This window comes from Heterodontus francisci, chromosome 18 (assembly GCF_036365525.1).
Source record: "Heterodontus francisci isolate sHetFra1 chromosome 18, sHetFra1.hap1, whole genome shotgun sequence".
Taxonomy (NCBI): Eukaryota; Metazoa; Chordata; class Chondrichthyes; order Heterodontiformes; family Heterodontidae; genus Heterodontus; species Heterodontus francisci.
The window spans coordinates 82,080,126-82,099,846 of NC_090388.1; the positions used below are offsets into that span (position 1 = coordinate 82,080,126).

Below are 19,721 nucleotides of genomic sequence, written 5' to 3' on the forward strand. Positions count from 1 at the left end.
AAAATAGGCTAGTAACTCCCTAGAATGCACAGAAGAAGAAAATGTGCACGGCATATTGAAATGAAGGGAGAGAATACGGCAAGAGTATTTTTATTCAAATTACTCCCACCTTTTACAATGAAGATCCTTGTGACCGACTATTTTAAACAACCCATGCAAAGATCTTCCAGATTCAACCTATCTCACAGTAAGGCACCTCTGGCGACATGACTAAAGTGTCCCTTCCTGCAGCCGTTGCGGTGAAAGCATATCCAGCTGGTAGTAAAGCTTCCCCAGAGTAGGTCAGCCCGAGAGTGGCTATGAGAAGGTCTGAGGTCAGGGGCCAAAGTAGCCACTCTGGTCTAACAGACCAATCTGCTTCCCCCATCTTTGATGCTCAGAGGTCTTCTAGCCAATCGTGATGGCATTTTGACCATACTGGCGGAGATCAGCCAAATCTAAACAGGCCAGAGGAAATTAAACAGGGACCTGATGGACTGGATGGCTGAAGAGCACACAGTACATTTACCCACTCAGATATCGGATCAGCAGCCTTCATAGGTTTCAGAAGCAATGTGTACGGTGTATTGTGGGGAGCCAAAAATAGTGATTCATTTTCCTTTCACTTTATTTTACATGAAGTATTAATGAATGTTACAAAGATTTTAATTAATTTTCATGTGCAACAAACTAAATACCAGGATTCAAGCTCGGATCCCTTATCTGTTCACTGACAGTTTTGAACTTGGCGAAAGAGTCAACCCCAGCTCAACCCAAATACACTGCTGCTCATTGACACAAACTATTATATGAAGAAATGCCATAGGCTTCGCAGACTCTACCTGTGCGATCCCGTTTCAGGCCTGTGATCATAGACTTGGCACTGGGACAGGCGTACAATGACCCCTGCTGTCAAAAGCTCCAAGGCCCCCTGCTGGATCTTAGCCACTCTCGTCAAGAAGGCCTGGTGAATTAGTTAAAAAAGAAAAACTTAATATGGCCAATAAAAACAAATATTAGCAAAGAGAAAGATTTGTCTGGTGTTAGAAATCAAACTAACAGGATGTATAAGAACTAACACAGACAAAAGACACAAACTGCAAACACTAAGTACATGTTTCCAGCCTGCAGCATGCAACACTTGGACTAAAATATCCAAATATATACTGTTGCAGAATTTATCCCAGATAAACCTCCTCACTCGATAAATTACTACACAAGATAGTTTCCAATCAAATGTGAAATCATATGAATTACATATGTTAAAGTGGCCCAACCTTTCATCGTGGTCACGCTACTGGACGAATAATTGAGTGAACAGCAGTTTGAAAATTTGAATGTAGTTTAAAGCATAAAAAGCCAACATCAGTAAAAGTGACCACAAAGCTGTTGAATTGTTGTAAAAACACAACTGAATACCTCATGCCAGCCCCAAAACTAAAACCCGAACATCTATCTGACCACCAGCCCCAAGAAAGAAATTGAGGGGTACAGGCAGGGAAACATCCAGGAGTGCTCATAAGAGAACAGGTAAACTGAACGACAGAAGGAACACATATTCCTCTACCAAAATTAAAACTACTTGCCTGCTGGAATCTTAGCGTGTCTCAATAAAATGTTTGAATATTAAACTTGACAATAAGTAAAGCTGACATAGCAAATTACAATCGCTCGTTAGGTTTCCTATTTTCTGTTTCTTATTCAGCCAATTGGTACCAATAAGCCACAGGGTATGGAGGAAGCCAATAAGCTCGACACCACTGGACGTACCTATACCAGAACTTGACCTGAGTGCTGAAGGTTCTGTAATCTAGAATTGTACTGTTGTCATTTCTCACATTTAACACACACATTATAGATAGCTGTGGTAATCCAGTCCCCTTATGGAATGCATGTTAGCCAACAGGGCGGGCCCAAAACGATAAAACTTCCCTGTTCATTAAAGCTGAAATGAAGATGATGGTCACGGAAGCAGAAGAGGAGCTCTTGATGCAATTGCTTCATAGTTGGATGAACACTCTTCAAAGCTCACCGCGCATTCCTCACACCCCCCACCAATAAGCACAGAGGCACACGTTTACCATTTTGGATTCATAAAGATACAAGGCTTTCAATAACGGAGGCTTGGGACTGAGCATGCTTTGAAGGGTGGTGTCGTCCTGGGCCAGGCTGTCTGTCAGTGCTTTGAGGTAGCCGCTGTTGGCGAGGTAGTAGAGCCACTGTTTGTGTTGGTCAATAGCCACAATTCGGTCCATCACCGCCAGTGCCAGCATCTGAAACAGGAAGACCAATTTGCTGAGATATCATACTGGGAGTGGCGGGGGGGCAACAAGCACAGCACTCATGGGTTGGGGTCACAGGGATAAGTGCGGCTTGAATTCATCCCTTTGGTCAGAAAGAAATTTTCAATATTTTTTCTGTAATTGGCTTGGGGTTTTATCTGGTTTGTCATCTCTCAGATCACATGGTTTTGGGTAGGGTGAGGAGTGTAGATATTATGATGTACAAGGCATCACAGTTGCGCAGGGCAGGCTGGATAGACCAGAGAGTTTTTTCCTGCCAGTCATTGATCGCGCCAGATATTCACGGCTGGAAGAGGCACCTCCGGGGGAAGCAGAAACAGTAATCTACAAGTTCCCAGCTTGTTAATACCCACCAGATTCTTTTTGCCCCTTTTCTCGCCCCCCCATTCACACAAGAAGCTGCTGTGGTTCGGTGTGTGTCAGCAGCTCTCCGGAGCCGTTATGCAATGAGCCATTCTTCATGCAGCACCCAATATTGAGTGTGGGTAGGCTGTTGCAGGTGTCACAGCAGAGCCCAAAATTTTCATCATAAAACATACACACGTTATGGCAGGAGTTACTGAGCAGCAGTCAGGAACCCAGGTTGATGAATCCAGATGGACTTCAGTAAGGTTTTAGATAAGGTCCCACATGGGAGATTGGTCAAGAAGGTCAGAGCCCATGGGATCCAGGGCAATTTGGCAAATTGGATCCAAAATTGGCTTAGCGGCAGGAGGCAAAGGGTGATGATTGAGGGCTGTTTTTGCGATTGGAAGCCTGTGACCAGTGGTGTACCACAGGGATCGGTGCTGGGACCCTTGCTGTTTGTTGTGTACATTAATGATTTAGACGTGAATACAGGAGATATGACCAGTAAGTTCGCAGATGACACGAAAATTGGTGGTGTCGTAAATAGGGAGGAGGAAAGCCTGAGACTACAGGATGCTATAGATGGGCTGGTAAGATGAGCATGAGCAGTGGCAAATGGAATTTAACACTGCGAAATGTGAGGTGATGCATTTTGGGAGGAGTAACAAGGCAAGGGAATATACAATGGATGGTAGGACCCTAGGAAGTACAGAGGGTCAGAGGGACCTTGGTGTACTTGTCCATAGATCACTGAAGGCAGCAGCACAGGTAGATAAGGTGGTTAGGAAGTCACATGGAATACTTGCCATTATTAGCCGAGGCACAGAATATAAGAGCAGGGAGGATGTGATGGAGCTGTATAAAATGCTAGTTAGGCCACAGCTGGAGTTCTGGGCATCACACTATAGGAAGGATGTAATAGCACTGGAGAGGGTGCAGAGGAGATTCACCAGGATGTTGCCTGGGCTGGAGTATTTCAGCTATGAAGAGAGACTGGAAAGGCTACGGTTGTTTTCCTTCAAGCAGAGAAGGCTGAGGGGGGACCTGATTGAGGTATACAAAATTATGAGGGGCATGTATAGGGTAGATAGGAAGAAACTTTTTCCTTTAGCAGAGAGGTCAATAAGCAGGGGGCATAGATTTAAGGTTAGGGGCAGGAGGCTTAGAGGGGATGAGGAAAAATCTTTTCATCCAGAGGGTGGTTGGAATCTGGAATACACTGCCTAAAGGGGTGGTAGAGGCAGGAACCCTCACAACATTTAAGTATTTAGATGAGCACTTGAACCGCCACAGAATACAAGGCTTTGGGCCAAGTGCTGGAAAACGGGATTAGAATAGACAGATGCTTGAACGCTGGCATGGACACAATGGGCCAGTTTCTGTGCTGTCTAACTCTCTTCTTCTTTGGCCTGCTTGTCTCGGGAGACAATGGGTAAGCGCCTGGAGGTGGTCAGTGGTTTGTGGAGCAGCGCCTGGAGTGGCTATAAAGGCCAATACTAGAGTGACAGACTCCTCCACAGGTGCTGCAGATAAAATGGGTTGTCAGGGCTGTTTCGCAGTTGGCTCTCCCCTTGCGCTTGTCTTTTTTCCTGCCAACCGCTAAGTCTCTTATCTCTATAACTATGATTTCCCCTCCATTGTCGCAAAGTTCTGTAGCCAAGCGCAGTGGTCTTCTGCCACTCTGGATGAGATCAGTTAAATGTGCCAAGAACGGCAATCGCTTGTATTTGCTGGTTTATATTACACTGCATGATGCAATTATCGACTAAGCCAATTAGGGAAGCCTCCACCCAAGCTTCCAGAGGAAGGGTCAAGATATTCTTGTGGTGGGGGACAAAAATAACATTGAAATTTAGATTATTTTCCATTCCAAAGCATTTCCGTTATTTAATGAAATACAAGGATAACTCAACACATATTTAATTATAAGTGAATGAAATGTCCATGTTATGTGGAAGATTGTAATACTAGAATGGTTAAACCTTCTCCATTGTACCTCTGGGTGTTTGTTTACTCATACTTACTCGCCCAATTTCATGCCCATCACAAGCATCTCGACAAACAACCTCCATTAGTGATGCCCCATAACTCTCTATGATGTTCATGTTGTCTTTCTGCAGCTTAGTGTACTCATCCTCTGGAGCCGTAAGCCTCTCCCACATAGTTTTCTGCCCTACACCACCACAATTGAAAAAAGAAAAATGCATATTAAGCAGCCAGACTCAAGGCAAGCAATAGGATAAAACTCCCTAACTGGGAGCAGTTAAAAAAACTGATCTGTCACCTCTGGGACATGATGGAACATTTTACATCAATCAACAGATCAGCGTATTCTTTTTAAAAAGGCTGCGTACATGAGCAGAACGACCTACAAGTGCAATGCTGCAGTTGAAAGTCAAGCTTTTTCTGTCTGGTTTTATTTGCCCATAGTTATTGGATGAGTATCCCTAAAACCTGACCGCCTGGTTCAAAACTTGACAACTCATCACCCATCTGGGATCTAACCTTGACTGAAATCTGTATCTCTATTTCCCTAGTGCAGTAGAGGCCAATATTCCCTCTAAACTGCAAGGGCAGGCAGCAGTCTAGAACTTAGCATGCAGTGCAACAAACAGGCTGCAAACAGCAAAGGGAAATTACAGGGAACTCTGTTCGAGATCCCAGCGAAAATGACAGAACAGTCTGAAATCAGATACTAGAATACACAAGAATAAAGCAACATAAAAGTTGTATTTTACATAAAAATATGTTAAGCATAAACAAATGCTAACAAAATAATTCTGGTACCTGGCATTGTACTGAGGCATGCAGATCTGAATGTCTCAAGTTCCACCCCGGATCTGTGCTGAGTTACCTGACCTCAATCTATGACCTTTCATTTCTGAGGAAAGGTCACATACCTGAAATGTTAACTTTCCTTCTCTCTCCACAGATGCTGCCAGACCTGCTGAGTATTTCCAGCACTTTATTTTTATTTTGGCAAGAAATGAGTTGTTGGATAAGAGTTTTCCAACTGAATTTAAGCAATTAAAGAATGGGAGACCACCTGAGTTTAGCAGAACTTAAAAGAATAAGAGGAGTGTGGCAAGTTGATGATTCACTCTATTTTTACCTCTGGATACGGGTTCGAACTCAAATTAAACTGATGGAATGACTAACACGTTCTTGGGGCAGGACACAGAGCTTTATTCTGCATTGGGCTGTACTGTAAATGGCCTGAGAGTTACTGATAGGACAATGGGTGTTTGAAATGGAAAGCATTCTACTCCTTGGCATTAATCCCTCACTTGGATGAGCAGAAAGCGGGAACGTTATTATTCACAAAGTGCTATCACCTTCACCTGCAATGTTCATATCCTTAAAGAGCTGCGTACCTGTTTCCAAGGTGTCTGGTTCATCCGGCTTCTGACTCATCTGTAGGTAATATAGCAGTGCTCCGTAAAGGTGTGCTCTCACACGCTGGAAACCCCCACCTGTCAGCAACAATGCAAGTGTTAGTGCTTCTGTCAATCAACCACTGCCATGATACAAAGAATGTTATCCTGAGATAACAGGGCATTAATATAAGGTAATCACGAACAAACCAAAGAAAGAATTGAGGAGGAATTTCTTTATGTAGAGTGGTGAGAAAATAGAACTCGCTGCCACATGGTCTTGATGCATTCATGAGGGCAAAAGGACTAGAGAGATATGGGAGCAGGTTGAGAAGAGGTAATTGGAGTATGAGGAGACTTATGTGGAGTAGAAACACTGACAGCCAGTTGGGCCAAAGAATTTTCTTCTGTGCACTGGATTCCATGTAACTTTTCTGTAAAATATCTTCATGCAAGAGAAATTCTATTAAAAAAATTGTGCGCATATTAACTCAGAATGCAGTCAGACATTCAAGTGTTGCTTGAAGCTTCTCTGAGTAAAGTAAAAGCAACGATAGAGTCTTTGCCACTGCGGGAGCAGTGACTTGAGGGAAATAATTTTTTTTCCAAAAATATACTTTTTCCATAAAATTTGGGAAAGAAGTACATTACAAAACAATTTATAGTGGACATTTCAGAAACTGCGAAAAAGATCAGTTTCTTTCGATGTCGAACATGAGGTGCCTCATAACTCTTGCCATTTCATTTTATATACAATGGACACTTGCATTACATAGCAAAAACATGTTCTGGTGCATCTCGCCTGAGGGATTTTACAGGGTTCCAGCCCCTTGGTATATTATAGCAGGGTCTTGAGGGAAATCACAGAAATCCCTCCAGATTCAATAGTCCAGATTGTTTACTGCAACTTCTCATTTCACTGTACAGAACTTGAGTTTGCACTCAAACACTTCTTTTAAACTGAATCTATGCTGTGGGCAAACATTCAGTATCTCCAACAACAGAATTGATGCAAAAGAGCCAAATGCCACAGTTCCAAATGCATCCATGACCAGCCTTTTTGTGGATCCTGGGAGCTGTTGGAGGCAGTGCAGAATACATATCTCTATCCTTTTGGTCTGCTCTCCTTGCATCCTAACATGAGTATAAAGGCCTCACCATACCTCGCAAATTTAAAACTTCACAATGTCCTACACCCCTCCTATAAAAACAGTATACTTCTGTTGGTCCAAAATCGACAAGGCATGGATTGAGACTACTTAAAAGCTCAACTGGTAATATTCAATAGTTAGGGGTTTAAATGAGTACAGGATATAAATATGGATTTTTAAAAAAAATATACCTCCTGGGCTGAAGAGATGTGATAGGGAAAAAGGGCCAGGACATTGGCTCTTGATCTCAATCCTGCAACATTGCTTTGTATAGGGGCATCCAAAAAGCCCAGGAACAGGAGTAGGTCATTCAGTCCTGAGCCTGTTCCGCCATTCAATTAAATCATGACTGATCTGTACATCAACTCCATCTCCACTGGTTCCATATCCCCCTGATAACCCTTTCCTAACAAAACTTTTCAATTGACTACCCCTCCAACCTGCCAAAAGCCTCAGCTTTTTTTGGACAGAGTTCCAGATTTCCACTAACTACCCTTTCTGTGAGCAAGTGTTGCTTGACATCATCTCTCACCAAGTTCTAATTTTAAGATTCTGCTTCCTTGTTCTGAACTACCCCACCAGAGGAGATAGGAAAGTAATGCTGGATTGACTGGCAAGCTGTTACAATGACAGAAATGCAAGGGAAGAACAAAGTTCCAGTAACTCTTACATGATCTGCCCCACTGCTCCATGTACTACATTGCACAATAAACAATGGCAGCATTTTCACTGGGACCCACCAGTTCTGAGGATGAAATCCAAGAGCTTCCTGAGGATAATGTGAAGGGAAGAGTCGCCGATAGAGGCGAAACCAGCAGAGATATTCCCCGCTGATGTGATGCTGCCATCGAGGATCGTGATGTGCTGGGAGTGGGTGCTGAGCGCCTGTTTCTGCTCACTGCGGACCGTCTGGCTGAGGTGAGCAGTGAGAGTGAATATTGTTCCGGCCACCACAGGCATGAGTTCCTGGGCAGCCTCCTCTTTGAGAATCTAAGGGGGAAGAGAGGCAGAGTCGAACAAAATTATCAGACTACACAACACCATAGAATACAAGCTGATCAATATACGTTCACAAACATCACTGTGCAATCCAACTGTACCTCAACTTATTTTATGCTTGGTGCTTATTTGCTTTTTAAAAATTTTATCAGACATCCAAGCCACTGGATTTCAGATTTCCTCATTTCCCCTTTTACCTTTCCCCCTTCAGCTATTCACACACACTGTCTTGTATAAACCTGTTTTTTATTTCTCTCATTATGCCTTTTTGTCTCCTGCTAAAAAAAAATCACTTCTGCAATTTAACTGTCTTTTGTTTTCAACCTAAATAATTCATAAGTCATTCCATTTCTTTACCTGTGTGCCCTTGTTTTCCCCCCTCCTTACCCCTCTTCTATTCTCCTTCAAATGCTGGTCATCTGTAATTGCTTCCATTCGCAAGGAGCTGAAACATGATTTCCGTTTTTCCACGGATGCTGCCTGACCTGCTGAGATCTCACCCTTAGCTCACTTGCCAGCATCTTGTCTCTGAATCAGAAGGTTGTGGGTTCAAGCTCCACTCCACAGACTGAGAACACAATTCAGACTGACAATCCCTCAGTACCTCGCTATCAAAAGTGCCTCCTTTTGTTCAAGGACATTAACCAAGGCCCTGCCTGGCTAACATTATAAGCTTTTTCTTTTCCCCTGTTTAACATAGTCTTTTGTGCCACTCCTTTCCCAGATGTAGAGTATTCCACATATATAATCCACCCCACTGCCAACTTAATATCCTTTGCACAGTGGAAATGAAAGAGTTTTGCAACATGATGTCACTGCACACATTGTGAATGGACTCTGCTTATGAGGGGAGACAGATTCAGGAATTGGCTGAGAGACTGGAACAACTGTGTATGGGACTTCGTCATTGAAGTGAGAATCTTCCCTAGTTTGAGGTAGCTGGATGCCAGCTAGAAATGTGATGTTCAAGAGCTGAGCCCAACCTGCCTACCGCCAGATTGAAACAAGAGACCCAGAAAATAACTGGTACACACTCGTCTTGCTGGTGGTGCCAGAGGTAATGTACTGATACATTTTAAAGAGAAAAATTAAACAATCGATAGGTGTGAACTAATAGTGAACAATATTTTAAAAATACTCTTGGAGAGCAAAAGGGAACAAAAATGAACTGTTTCTTATGGTGCTCAGGAATTTATCTCAAGGACTATCCTCCTGACTATTGATATATAGATGATAGATACGGAGAAATAAAGAAATCATCTTCGCAATTTACTGTTGCATTTTAGTTATTAAAATTCAGTACTTGCAATTAATAATAAAGCGTGGTGAAATCACAGAAACTTGCTGCAGTGAGTTTTTGCATCACCTTGTCATGGAGTTCATGTAGAAGGTCCCGGATGACCAGCTGCCTGTCCTCTTCCTGAATCAGGTCCAGTGGACATGCTGCAAGTATGATCTCAACGAGGTGCCGCCAAGACTCCAGCATGTGCCGCTTGGCATGAAGACACTCCCGCAGCTTGTTCCTCTCCACCACATACTGTAAGATTGTGTTTATCTCCTGAACAACATGGTCACAACATTAGTAATAGGCATGCTACATTATCAGTTGGCAACATACAAAATAGTGTCCCTCCTCAAAATATAAATGCGCTGAAGGGAAAACAAAGACTGGGAATGTTTGAATAACCAGGAAACATGAAAAATTCACAGTGGGCCTGGTCAACGTGTGAAAAGTGGCAAGGCAGGTGAACTGTTTGGGTTGAAAGCTTCTGTCACAATGTCAACCTGTCTTCTCTCTTCACAGATGCCCAGACTAATCACAACAAAGATGATCCTTGAAAATTAAAAGAACCCCATTCTCTTTCTAACAAAGGACTTTTTTTTTTAATACAGGACAGTGGGGTTTCTCTTTTCTACATACTGTTATCAGAGTAACTTCTCCCGCACTTATTCCAAAAACTAATGGCTTTAGTAGAAATAATCACTGATATACGGGCTCAGTTCCACACATGGGGCTTACTGAGCTATTGTGCTTTCACTATCCCTGTGTCACTCCTCATGACATTAAGTCTTTGCTGGAGTATAGAAAGAAAATAACTTGCATTTCTATAGCATCTTTCATGACCTCAGGATATCCCAAAGCACTTCACAGCCAATGAAGTACTTTTGAAATGTAGTCACTGCTGTAATGTAGGAAAATGCAGCAGTCAACATGCTTGCAGTGAGCTCTCACAAACAGCAATGTGGTAAATAACCATCTAACCTGTTTCCATGATGTTGGTTGAGGGATAAATGTTGGCCAGGACACCAGGGATAACGCTCCTGTTTTTCGAATAGTGCAATAGGATCTTTTACATCTACCGGAGGGTAGATGGGGCCCCTCAATTTAACTTCACATCCAAAAGGCAGCACCTCCAACAGTATAGCACTCCCTCAGTACTGCACAAAAGTGTCAGCCTTGATTTTATGCTCAAGTCTCTGGAGTAGGACTTGAACCCATGATGTATGACCCAGAGGCAAGAGTGCTGCCAGTGAACCAAGTCTGACCCTCCATCAGCACTGGTTACCCTCTAGTGTCTTACCCAAGTAGCCATTCTCAGTGCATCAGCAAGCTGTTCGATCCAGACTACGTCATAACAGAGTCCAATTCTAGACTGACCAAATATCCACACATATGTCATTTCAGAAGAAGTCGCTGCATTGTGATCAGGAGTGGCAGCAGTTTCGGCTGATTACCCTGTAACGCCAACTGCAGCACCATGACCCCTGTCCTGCTTGAGATCAGCTAACTCAATACAGCTAACTGAAACTGGGAACTTCTTTTCGAGTACGTTTCAACTGCTTAATGAGTAAATCAGGATCTGATGGACATTGGGACAGGGAGATCCCCCTTACTTTATTAATAAATAGAAAATAAAGTAGAACAGACAAATAACCCATTGCACAGTCTCACCTCCATTAGTAAAGGTCTTTGTCCTATGGCTGCCATTCCTTGCAGGGCATTTACTTCAGCAACGAGTACTCGGTGAAGGAGCTGGGAGGTAAAGCAATTCACAGTGAAAACATCAACACTACAAGGATTCTGATGAAGGGTCATCAACCTGAAATGTTAAATCTGTTTCTCTCTTTACAGATGCTGCTTGGCTTGCTGAGTATTTCCAGTATTTTCTGTTTTTAATTCAGATTTCCAGCATCTGCAGTATTTTGCTTTCATAACAGTACTAGGTTGCACTGGAGTTTCGATTTCAACACAACTAAAGATGGTATCCTGCTATCTGATCTGCAGTAGGCAAGTAGCATATATCTTCTGACAGACATTGTCACCTCAACTATTCTCCATAGTGTTGTAACAATCAGTTGTTCACAGTTTAGTTACAAATTGCCTTCTCCTCGGTAGGCTGTGACCAAGGTTCACCTACCCTTCCATACAACTTCACCACTGCTGAAGAGGCAAATTATCCTTCCTCAGCTGAATCCACCATGGGCCTCAGCTGATAAGCCTGAAAAGGGGCCCAGCCACAGCCAGCTGAGCCCTTGGCACATGTCCCATGGGCAAGGACAATTGCTCCCTGAAACGGTAAGGAAATTGAGCCAGAACCTGCCTTAGATAAACCACTGCTGATGATAGCAAGTTACTACAATTGGATGACTGTGCTCCATCTAAAACATTATATAGTGGTAAGGGTGGAATTAAACCAGTCTGTGATCAGGATGCTGAGTCTGAGTTTAAAAAATAGACTGATTCTGTCTTGTTACACATTCAGGCATGTGTATTCATTATTTATCTCTGACAATTCCCTCTATCACAGGATTTAAGATCTATTGCTAGCCCCTCAAAGTCATTGCCAGTGAGGGAAGAGGAGTAAAGAGAGATTAGCTGAGATCAAGTGTGACCAGTTGGGACTGTACATCAGACAAGGTGCAGGATGAAAGATAGGCGGGCTTACATAGGAAAGGGTGGAGGAAACAAATTAGCAGACCAAGGCAGTCAGGATAAAATGAAGTGGAAACCTCAGTCAGAGCATCAACATGTAAGCCTACCCAACAAGAGCAATTTCCACTTTAAACTCAGTTAGGACACATGTAAAAAAGAAAAGCCAATTGACTTGATATTTTAAAATGGCTGATAATTTGCAGAAAATATTTGGTGATTGCACAATAAAGGAGTGTTTGGCTCATCTTAAGTATATATTTTTTAACCCCCAAAAATAAATTTTACACAACTTCCAGCGGAAGATCAACCAGACAGGTCGTTGGGCTGTCTGTTGCATCTGCTGTACTGCGATAAACAAGGAACTGCTGCCAAAGGAAGGTGTAAAATGTTCAACACGTGGCAATGGAGCACTAGACATACAGGGAATGCTGGGGAAGAGAGGCGCGCTGGGAGAGAGAATAGTAGAGATAGAAGGGATGCTACAGGAGAGCATACTAGTGATAGAGAGAACAATGACAATGAACACGAGATGGCGGGAACACTAGAGGAGGGAATGCATGATAAGGACTCACTAGCAATAGCGACAATGCTAGGGGAGAGACTATGAGATAGAGGAAATACAACAGGACTGAACCCCAGAGACAGTGGGAATATAAGAGGAGGGGACTTAGAATATTTTTTGAACAGCAACATGTAGTGGCAGCGTGGTATGGACAGAAAATGGATTTGAATGTGGATTTTGGTGATGAGGGGGGAAAGGGAGAGAGAGACAGAGAAAAGACTATAAATGCTGATGCAAGGCTGTACTCAGACAACAGTTACCTTCACATTACAGACAGTCTGGCCCTGTTGATTCTTGTGCTCACACTTAGAGATGACTTGTTCAATCTGAGCACGATCAAAGAAATCCAAATGAAGCTCTTCAGGGTCCTCCTGGCGAAAGTCAATTGAATCGAGAATACTCAGGATCTTTCGACGTACTAGATCAACAGCAACATTTGAACATCAATATTAGCAGGAAACTCCTTCTGATTCACATCCAGTAATCGAGCATTTTAAAATAGTCATTGATTGCCAAAATCTACCATATAACATATATTTATATAATGATTTTTATGAAATAAAATGTCCCAAGGCACTTGATAGGGGCATTATAAAACAAAATATAATACCAAACCACATAAGGAGATAGAAGAGATGACCAAAAGCAGGTTCTTGCACTTCTTTCAATTAGTATACTGTATTTTCTGCTCACAATGTGGTCTCCACAACATTGGGGAGACTAAACGCAGTCTGGGTGACTGCTTTGCAGAACACCTCCATTCAGTCCGCAAGTGTGACCTCGAGCTTAGTGTTGCTTGTCATTTCAATACTCCACTTTGCTCCCACTCTAATCTTTCTGTCCTTGGCCTGCTACAGTGTTCCAATGAAGCTCAAAGCAAGCTCAAGGAACAGCACCTCATCTTTCAACTGGACTGCAGCGGTTCAAGAAGGCAGCTCATCACCACCTTCTCAAGGGCAATTAGGGATGGGCAATAAATGCTGGCATAGCCAGTGACGCCCACATCCCATGAATGAATAAAAAAAAACCTTTACAGCCTTCTGGACTCTACAATCAGTTCACTAATTTTAGATCATAACCTCTGACACTATTTATTTTTCTCTTTTAGAGTTTTTTTTTGTTGGTTTGTTTCCCACCACTGTCCCCCAGTCCCACCTTGTTTCTTTCTTAATCACTTGACTTCGTGTTTGGACGGCTGCTACCCTGCCATTTACACCTCATCCAGACACATCTTTGGTTTCTTTACTTGTCTCATTACCACTTCCTTTGGCTCTGCACCATGAAATCTTTTGTCATTTAATCTCTCCTGCCCTCCACCCTATCACTGACCTCCCCTTTTGTTCTTCTTTCCCACTCGCAGCCCCCCCCTCCCCCCCCCCCCCACCCCTCCACCAAGTCTTTCACTTGCTCAAAACCTATTTCATATCTAACTTTTGCCAGTTTGATGAAAGGGCACAGACCCGAAATGTTAACTCTATTTTTCTTTCGCCAGATGCTGCCTGACCTGCTGAGTATGTCCAGCATTTCCTGTTTTGTTTCAAATTTCCAGAATCCGCAGTATTTTGCTTTTGTATTAGTGACCAAAAACTGGGTAGGTTTTAAGGAGCAACTTAAATGAACAAAGTGGGTTGGAGAGGCGGAGGGGTTTAAGGCAAGGATTCCAGAGATTAGGGTCCAGACAGCTTGAAGGCACAGCTGCCAATGGTGCAGCGATTAAAATTGGGGATGCTCAGAGGCCAGAATTAGAGGAGCACAGCTACCTCAGAGGGTTGTAGGATTGGAGGAGATCACAGACAAGGAGGGGCAAGGCCATGGAGAGATTTGAAAATAAGGAAGAGAGTTTTGGAATAGATGCATTGCTTAACCAGAAGCCATTATAGGTCAGCGAGCACAGGGGTGATGGGATCTAGTGAGAGTTAGGACACAGGCTGCTGAGCTTTAGAGGACCAAGTTTATGGAGGATAGAAAGTGAGAGGCCAGACACAAGTGCAGTAAAATAGTCAAGTCTAGAGGTGAAAAAGAGACGCCGAGGATGAGCTGAGGCAGGAGCGGAATGGGACGATGTTAGGGACGTGGAAATAGGCAGTCATAGTGACGGCGTGGATATGTGGTTGGAAGCTCATCTCGGAGTTAAATGTGACACCAAAGTTGAGAACTGTCTGCTTTAGCCTCAGACAGCTGCCAGGGAGAGGGAAAGAATCAGTGGCCAGGGAATGGAGTTTGTGTTGCGCCTGACGACAATGGCTTCTGACTTCCCAATATTTAGTTGGAGAAAATTTCTGTTGACTCAGTACTGGATGTTGGACAAACAGTCTGATTATTTAGAAACTGTGGAGGGATTGAGAGAGGTGGTCAGTGTACATGTGAAAACTGATGTATTTTTGGATAATGTCACCGAGGGGGAGCACATAATGAGAGATAGGAAGAGGCCAAGGATAGATCTTTGGAGGACACCAGAAATAATAGTGCCAGAGCAGGAAGAGAAGCCATTGCAGGCCATTCACTGGCTTCAATTCGATAGAGAAGACTGGAACCAGGAGAGTGCAGTCCCACCCAGCTGGACGACAGTGAAGGGGCATGGGAAGAGGATGGTGTGATGAACTGTGTTAAAGGCTACAGACAGGTTGAGTAGGATGAGGAGGGATAGTTTACTTTTGTCACAATCACATAGGATGCCATTTGTGACTTTGACAAGGGCATCTTCAGTTCTGTGGGGGGTGCAGGCAGAAACCTGATTAACAGGATTCAATCATTTAGTTCTGGGAAAGATGGGCACAAATTTGGGAGGTGATAACACTTACAAAGGCTTTGGGGAGTAAAGTGAGGTTGGAGATGGAGCAGTAGTTTGCAAGGATGGAGAGGTCAAGGGTTGTTTTTTTGAATGGGCTAATGACGGCAGACTTGAAGGAGAGGAGGACAAAACATAAGGAGAGAAAACTGTTAACGATATCAGCCAACATGGGAGCCAGGAAAGGAAGATGGGTGGTTAGTAGTTTTGTGGGAATGGGTGAGAGAGCGCAGGAGGTGCTGATGAAACAGAGAGGCAGTATTGTAAACTGTGTAAATAGAAGCGTAAAATTATGAAGTGATATTGCTCAATTAAGTGAATGGGCAAAACTGTGTCAATTGATTTCAATATCAGCAAATGTGAAGTCATCCACTTCTGACTTAGAAGATTAGAACAGGGTACTTTCTACATGGCGAAAAGCTAGACAGTGGAGGTCCAAGACGACTTGGGGCTCCAGGACAGATTAAAATGTCATCAGCAGGTACACAAAATAATCAAAAAAGCTTGTGGCATCCTCTATCTGGAGGAATACAAGGTAGAAGTCATGCTTCGACTTTATAAAGCCTGAGTTAGACCACACCTGGAGTAGAGAGTAGTTCCACTAGAGAGTAGGGCACCATACCTTAGGAATGATATATAGGCCTTGGAGGGAGTGCAACGTATATTTACCAGGACGATACCTGAACTCCAAGGGTTAAGGTACAGGAGAGATTAAACAAACTAGGATTATATTTCCTGGAATTTAGAGGATTAAGGGATGATTGATTGAAGTTTTCAAGATATTAAGGGAAACGGATACGGTAGAGATAAACTATTTCCACTTGTTGAGAAATCTAGGACTGGTATAGGAATAGTATAATAATTAGAGCTAAACCTTTCAGGAGTGCAATTAGGAAACTCTTCTTCACGCAAAGGGTGGTAGATGTTCGGAACTCTTCCACAAACAGCAATTGATGCTGGACCAATTGTTAATTCAAAACTGAGATTAAGAGATTTTTGTTAACCAAAGGGTATATGGAGTTAGGTCTCAGATCAACCATGTTCTCACTGAATGGCAGAAAAGGCTTCAGGGGCTAAATGGACTACTCCTGTTACTATGTCCTTAGTAGACAGGTCTCATAGAAAAGATGAGCTTGGAGAGTGCATGAGGGGAGATAAGAAAAGAAACTTGAGAAAGATACAAGTTCAGGGCCAGGGGGAGCATTAGAGGAAGTTTAGCGCGGTAAGCTAGTGGAAGGGAGGGAAGTGGCAGAGGCAGCTGATCGGATGGTCTTAATCTTAGTCACAAAGGAATCCATGAGCTCCTGGGACCTCTTCTTGTAGGTGAAGGTGAAGGGGACAGGTGAGAGGGGTTTAGGAAGATGGCTTGCAGTAAAGAAGCTAGGGGTTACTTTGCATTGCACGTTGATTCTGGTGGAGTAAATAGTTTTCACAGACCAGAGTGCAATCATATTAATGCAAACTGTCCCATTGGACTTCCATTCAACATACTTTCTGGCAAAAATTGCTACCCTTCAGTTGATTGCTGAGAATATTAACTCAAGAGATTAAAATTTAGACCCTCAAAAGCTTTTCTTGGCAAGTTCTCCTGGAATATAAACAGACACGAGACATCTGATAAACATATAAACTAGGTGAAATAACTTCACTGCTCTTGTCCCAAAATACCACATCCAAAAAGAAACTTACAACATGTGGAGCTAGGCAAAAGCAGGGATCATGGACTCTGCAGATCCCCAGAGTACTTGATATGTAACACTGCCAGTTTTATATTTTTCACTGGTACTACGTCAAGCCCTCAGCACTATTCTCCCATTCACTTATCCACTGTTGCTTCAGTTCTTACCCTAGCCCCCTACTATCTTTTTCAAAGTATCTCTACCACCTCGAAGGACATGGCAGCAGGTGCATGGGAACCCTCCAAGTCACTCACCATCCTGACTTGGAACTATATCGTCAATTCTTTGTCGCCTCTGGGTGAAAATCCTGGAACTCTCTCCCCACCAGCACTGTATGTCGACCTACACCACATTAATTGCAGCAGTTTAAGGCAGCAACTCACCACCATCTTCTCAAGGGCAATTAGGGATGGGGAATAAATACTGGCCTTGCTAGCAATGCTCACATCTGATGAATGAATTAAAAAAAGATAACTCTCTCCACTGCCACCCCCACCTCCCCCCAAGCTGAAGAAGCTGGCCCTTGCTTGGTTCAACGCAGTTTGGCTGCCATCTGGTATTTCCCTCAAATCCATGCGAGACTCCAGACCATGCGTATGATGTGAATACTCATCATGAGGGGAATCAATCCTCGGCTCACTTAAGATCCAAACACGCACACCTTTTACCAGGGATTATTGCACATTGATCAGCAATGGAAATCCTGAATGACTGTGAGCCCCCACCCCACCCAACCCACAGCCAGTCAGACTAACTGTAGCTTCCCTATCCAAGATCAGCTGACAGATTTGAGACTGAAATTGTACTTACCTAATCTGTATGGTTCAATGCTTCATTGTTCACTGGGTGGCACTTTACCTTCTCCTAACAAAATTATTTGCTGGATTCTGCCCCTTACTATGGTATAATTCTCTCTCAATTTAATATGTGTTTAATCTAATTGAAGCTAGTGACTCCCTCCTATGCCACACATCATTCGTTGCTGGTTATATACCAACTCACCCCAGAACACCCTATTACTCATTCACTTTTTCTCTTCTCGAGTGCACAACTGAAGAAATGCTGTATTGTTGGGAGTGCTGTCCTTTCAATGAGGCCCCGCTGTCTGTTCAGGTGAACATTAAAAATATCCGACAGCATTACATGAAGAAAAGTAGTGAGTTGTCCTGGTTTCATGGTCAAATTACTTCTTTGATCAATGCCACCAAAAGGAAGGCTGCGTTTGCTGACAATGCAACCACTAGGTGGCGCTGCACTGGCACATGCGCAAATGCAGCCTGTTCAACTAAAACATCACAGTCAGCGACGTTCAGGCAGCTTCCACGACTAAAGATGGCGCTGCTCAAATAATCACACAAAGGCAACATAAACATATGGCAGCACACAATGGCCGGAGAGATCGGGCAGGGGGTGGTGGGGAAATGGCCAGCGAGAGCGAACGGGGGGAAATTGCCGGAGAGAGCGGGCAGGGTGGGGGGGCAGGAGCAGAGCGCACCCACCGCCACCAAGGTCTTCGGCTGCTTTCTCCCCGCTTCCCCCCCACACCACGCTCTCTCCCTGCTTCTCCGCTTACTCTCTCTCCCGCGTTACGCGATGACGTCATTTGCACGTACGTATACCAGTCCTGGCAATTTACGCAATGATAGCATCTGTGCATGCGCCAACCGGTCCTGGTAATGCAAAACGCAGCGCATGCGCAGAGAGCAGGAGCCCGTTTGCGCATGTGCGCAGGTTGGCGCAGTCGGATGACATCACTGGCCAGCTGCATTGTCAAGAATCACTTTAAAGAAGAAATGATTAGCTCAATATTTAGCTCCTTCCTTCTTTTGGATCTTGTGTGCAAACTGGCTGCCCTGTTGGGACGCACAACAGTCAGTGTGTTTTTAATAATTAATCGTATCTGAAACACTCAGATGTTTGACAAATATGATAAGGTGCTACATAAATGCGAGTTCTTTTTTCTTCTCGTCCCTAGCTAGTGCTTGATTTTTGGCATGACATGCCCTATGTACCGTAGGGCTGAGGTCAGCAACTCACTAACACAAACCCAAAACACATGGCGAGAGCATTAATGCCAGCACTAACACTAGCACTCACAGTGTAACTAAGCTTTTAGCTATGAACCCCACCCCTTCCACCTTCCTCCCAATCCCAGTTCTGCAGCAAACTGCCTTTCCCAACATGAGTTGTGTCTGGCAAGAGCATCTTCTGTCTTCTAATACTCTTCTGTCTTCTAATACTAGAGTGAACTACAAATGGGTTCAGGTCTATCCCCGGTCATGGTAATGGTAGGTGTAATCTCACACCAAAAATACAACACAATATCTAAGTGCATTGGTTAAATGTGATTATTCTCATTGTGTATTGGATCCAATTCACTAAAGAAGCCTGCAAACACTGATGCATGCTGTCACATCATGCAACCTGCCAAATACTCATTTAATTTACTCTTCTCCCTAACCAAATATGTAAATCTCAAAGCACAAGTGGAGAGACACACTTGATTAGGAGATGCAAATACCTTTAGAGGTGGTGTCAAAATGCAGAAATCCAGTGACAGTTCTTGTTTCTTCTTCGAGACTTCCCTCTGCATCAACTGGTGGG

At 43.5% G+C, this 19,721-nt stretch overlaps 1 protein-coding gene across 1 annotated transcript in view; it reads right to left on the reverse strand.

Moving 5' to 3' along the window:
- Nucleotides 1–19,721, reverse strand: part of nup205 (nucleoporin 205) — a 156,044-nt gene that overhangs the window by 56,237 nt on the left and 80,086 nt on the right. The window contains exons 25-33 of the mRNA XM_068051065.1: nt 19,639–19,713; nt 12,911–13,068; nt 11,108–11,188; nt 9,521–9,712; nt 7,896–8,145; nt 6,005–6,103; nt 4,655–4,803; nt 2,061–2,252; nt 822–943 (exon numbers count right to left, since the gene is read on the reverse strand). Coding sequence (XP_067907166.1) covers nt 822–943; nt 2,061–2,252; nt 4,655–4,803; nt 6,005–6,103; nt 7,896–8,145; nt 9,521–9,712; nt 11,108–11,188; nt 12,911–13,068; nt 19,639–19,713 — 1,318 coding nt within the window. The remainder of the gene's footprint in view (nt 1–821; nt 944–2,060; nt 2,253–4,654; nt 4,804–6,004; nt 6,104–7,895; nt 8,146–9,520; nt 9,713–11,107; nt 11,189–12,910; nt 13,069–19,638; nt 19,714–19,721) is intronic.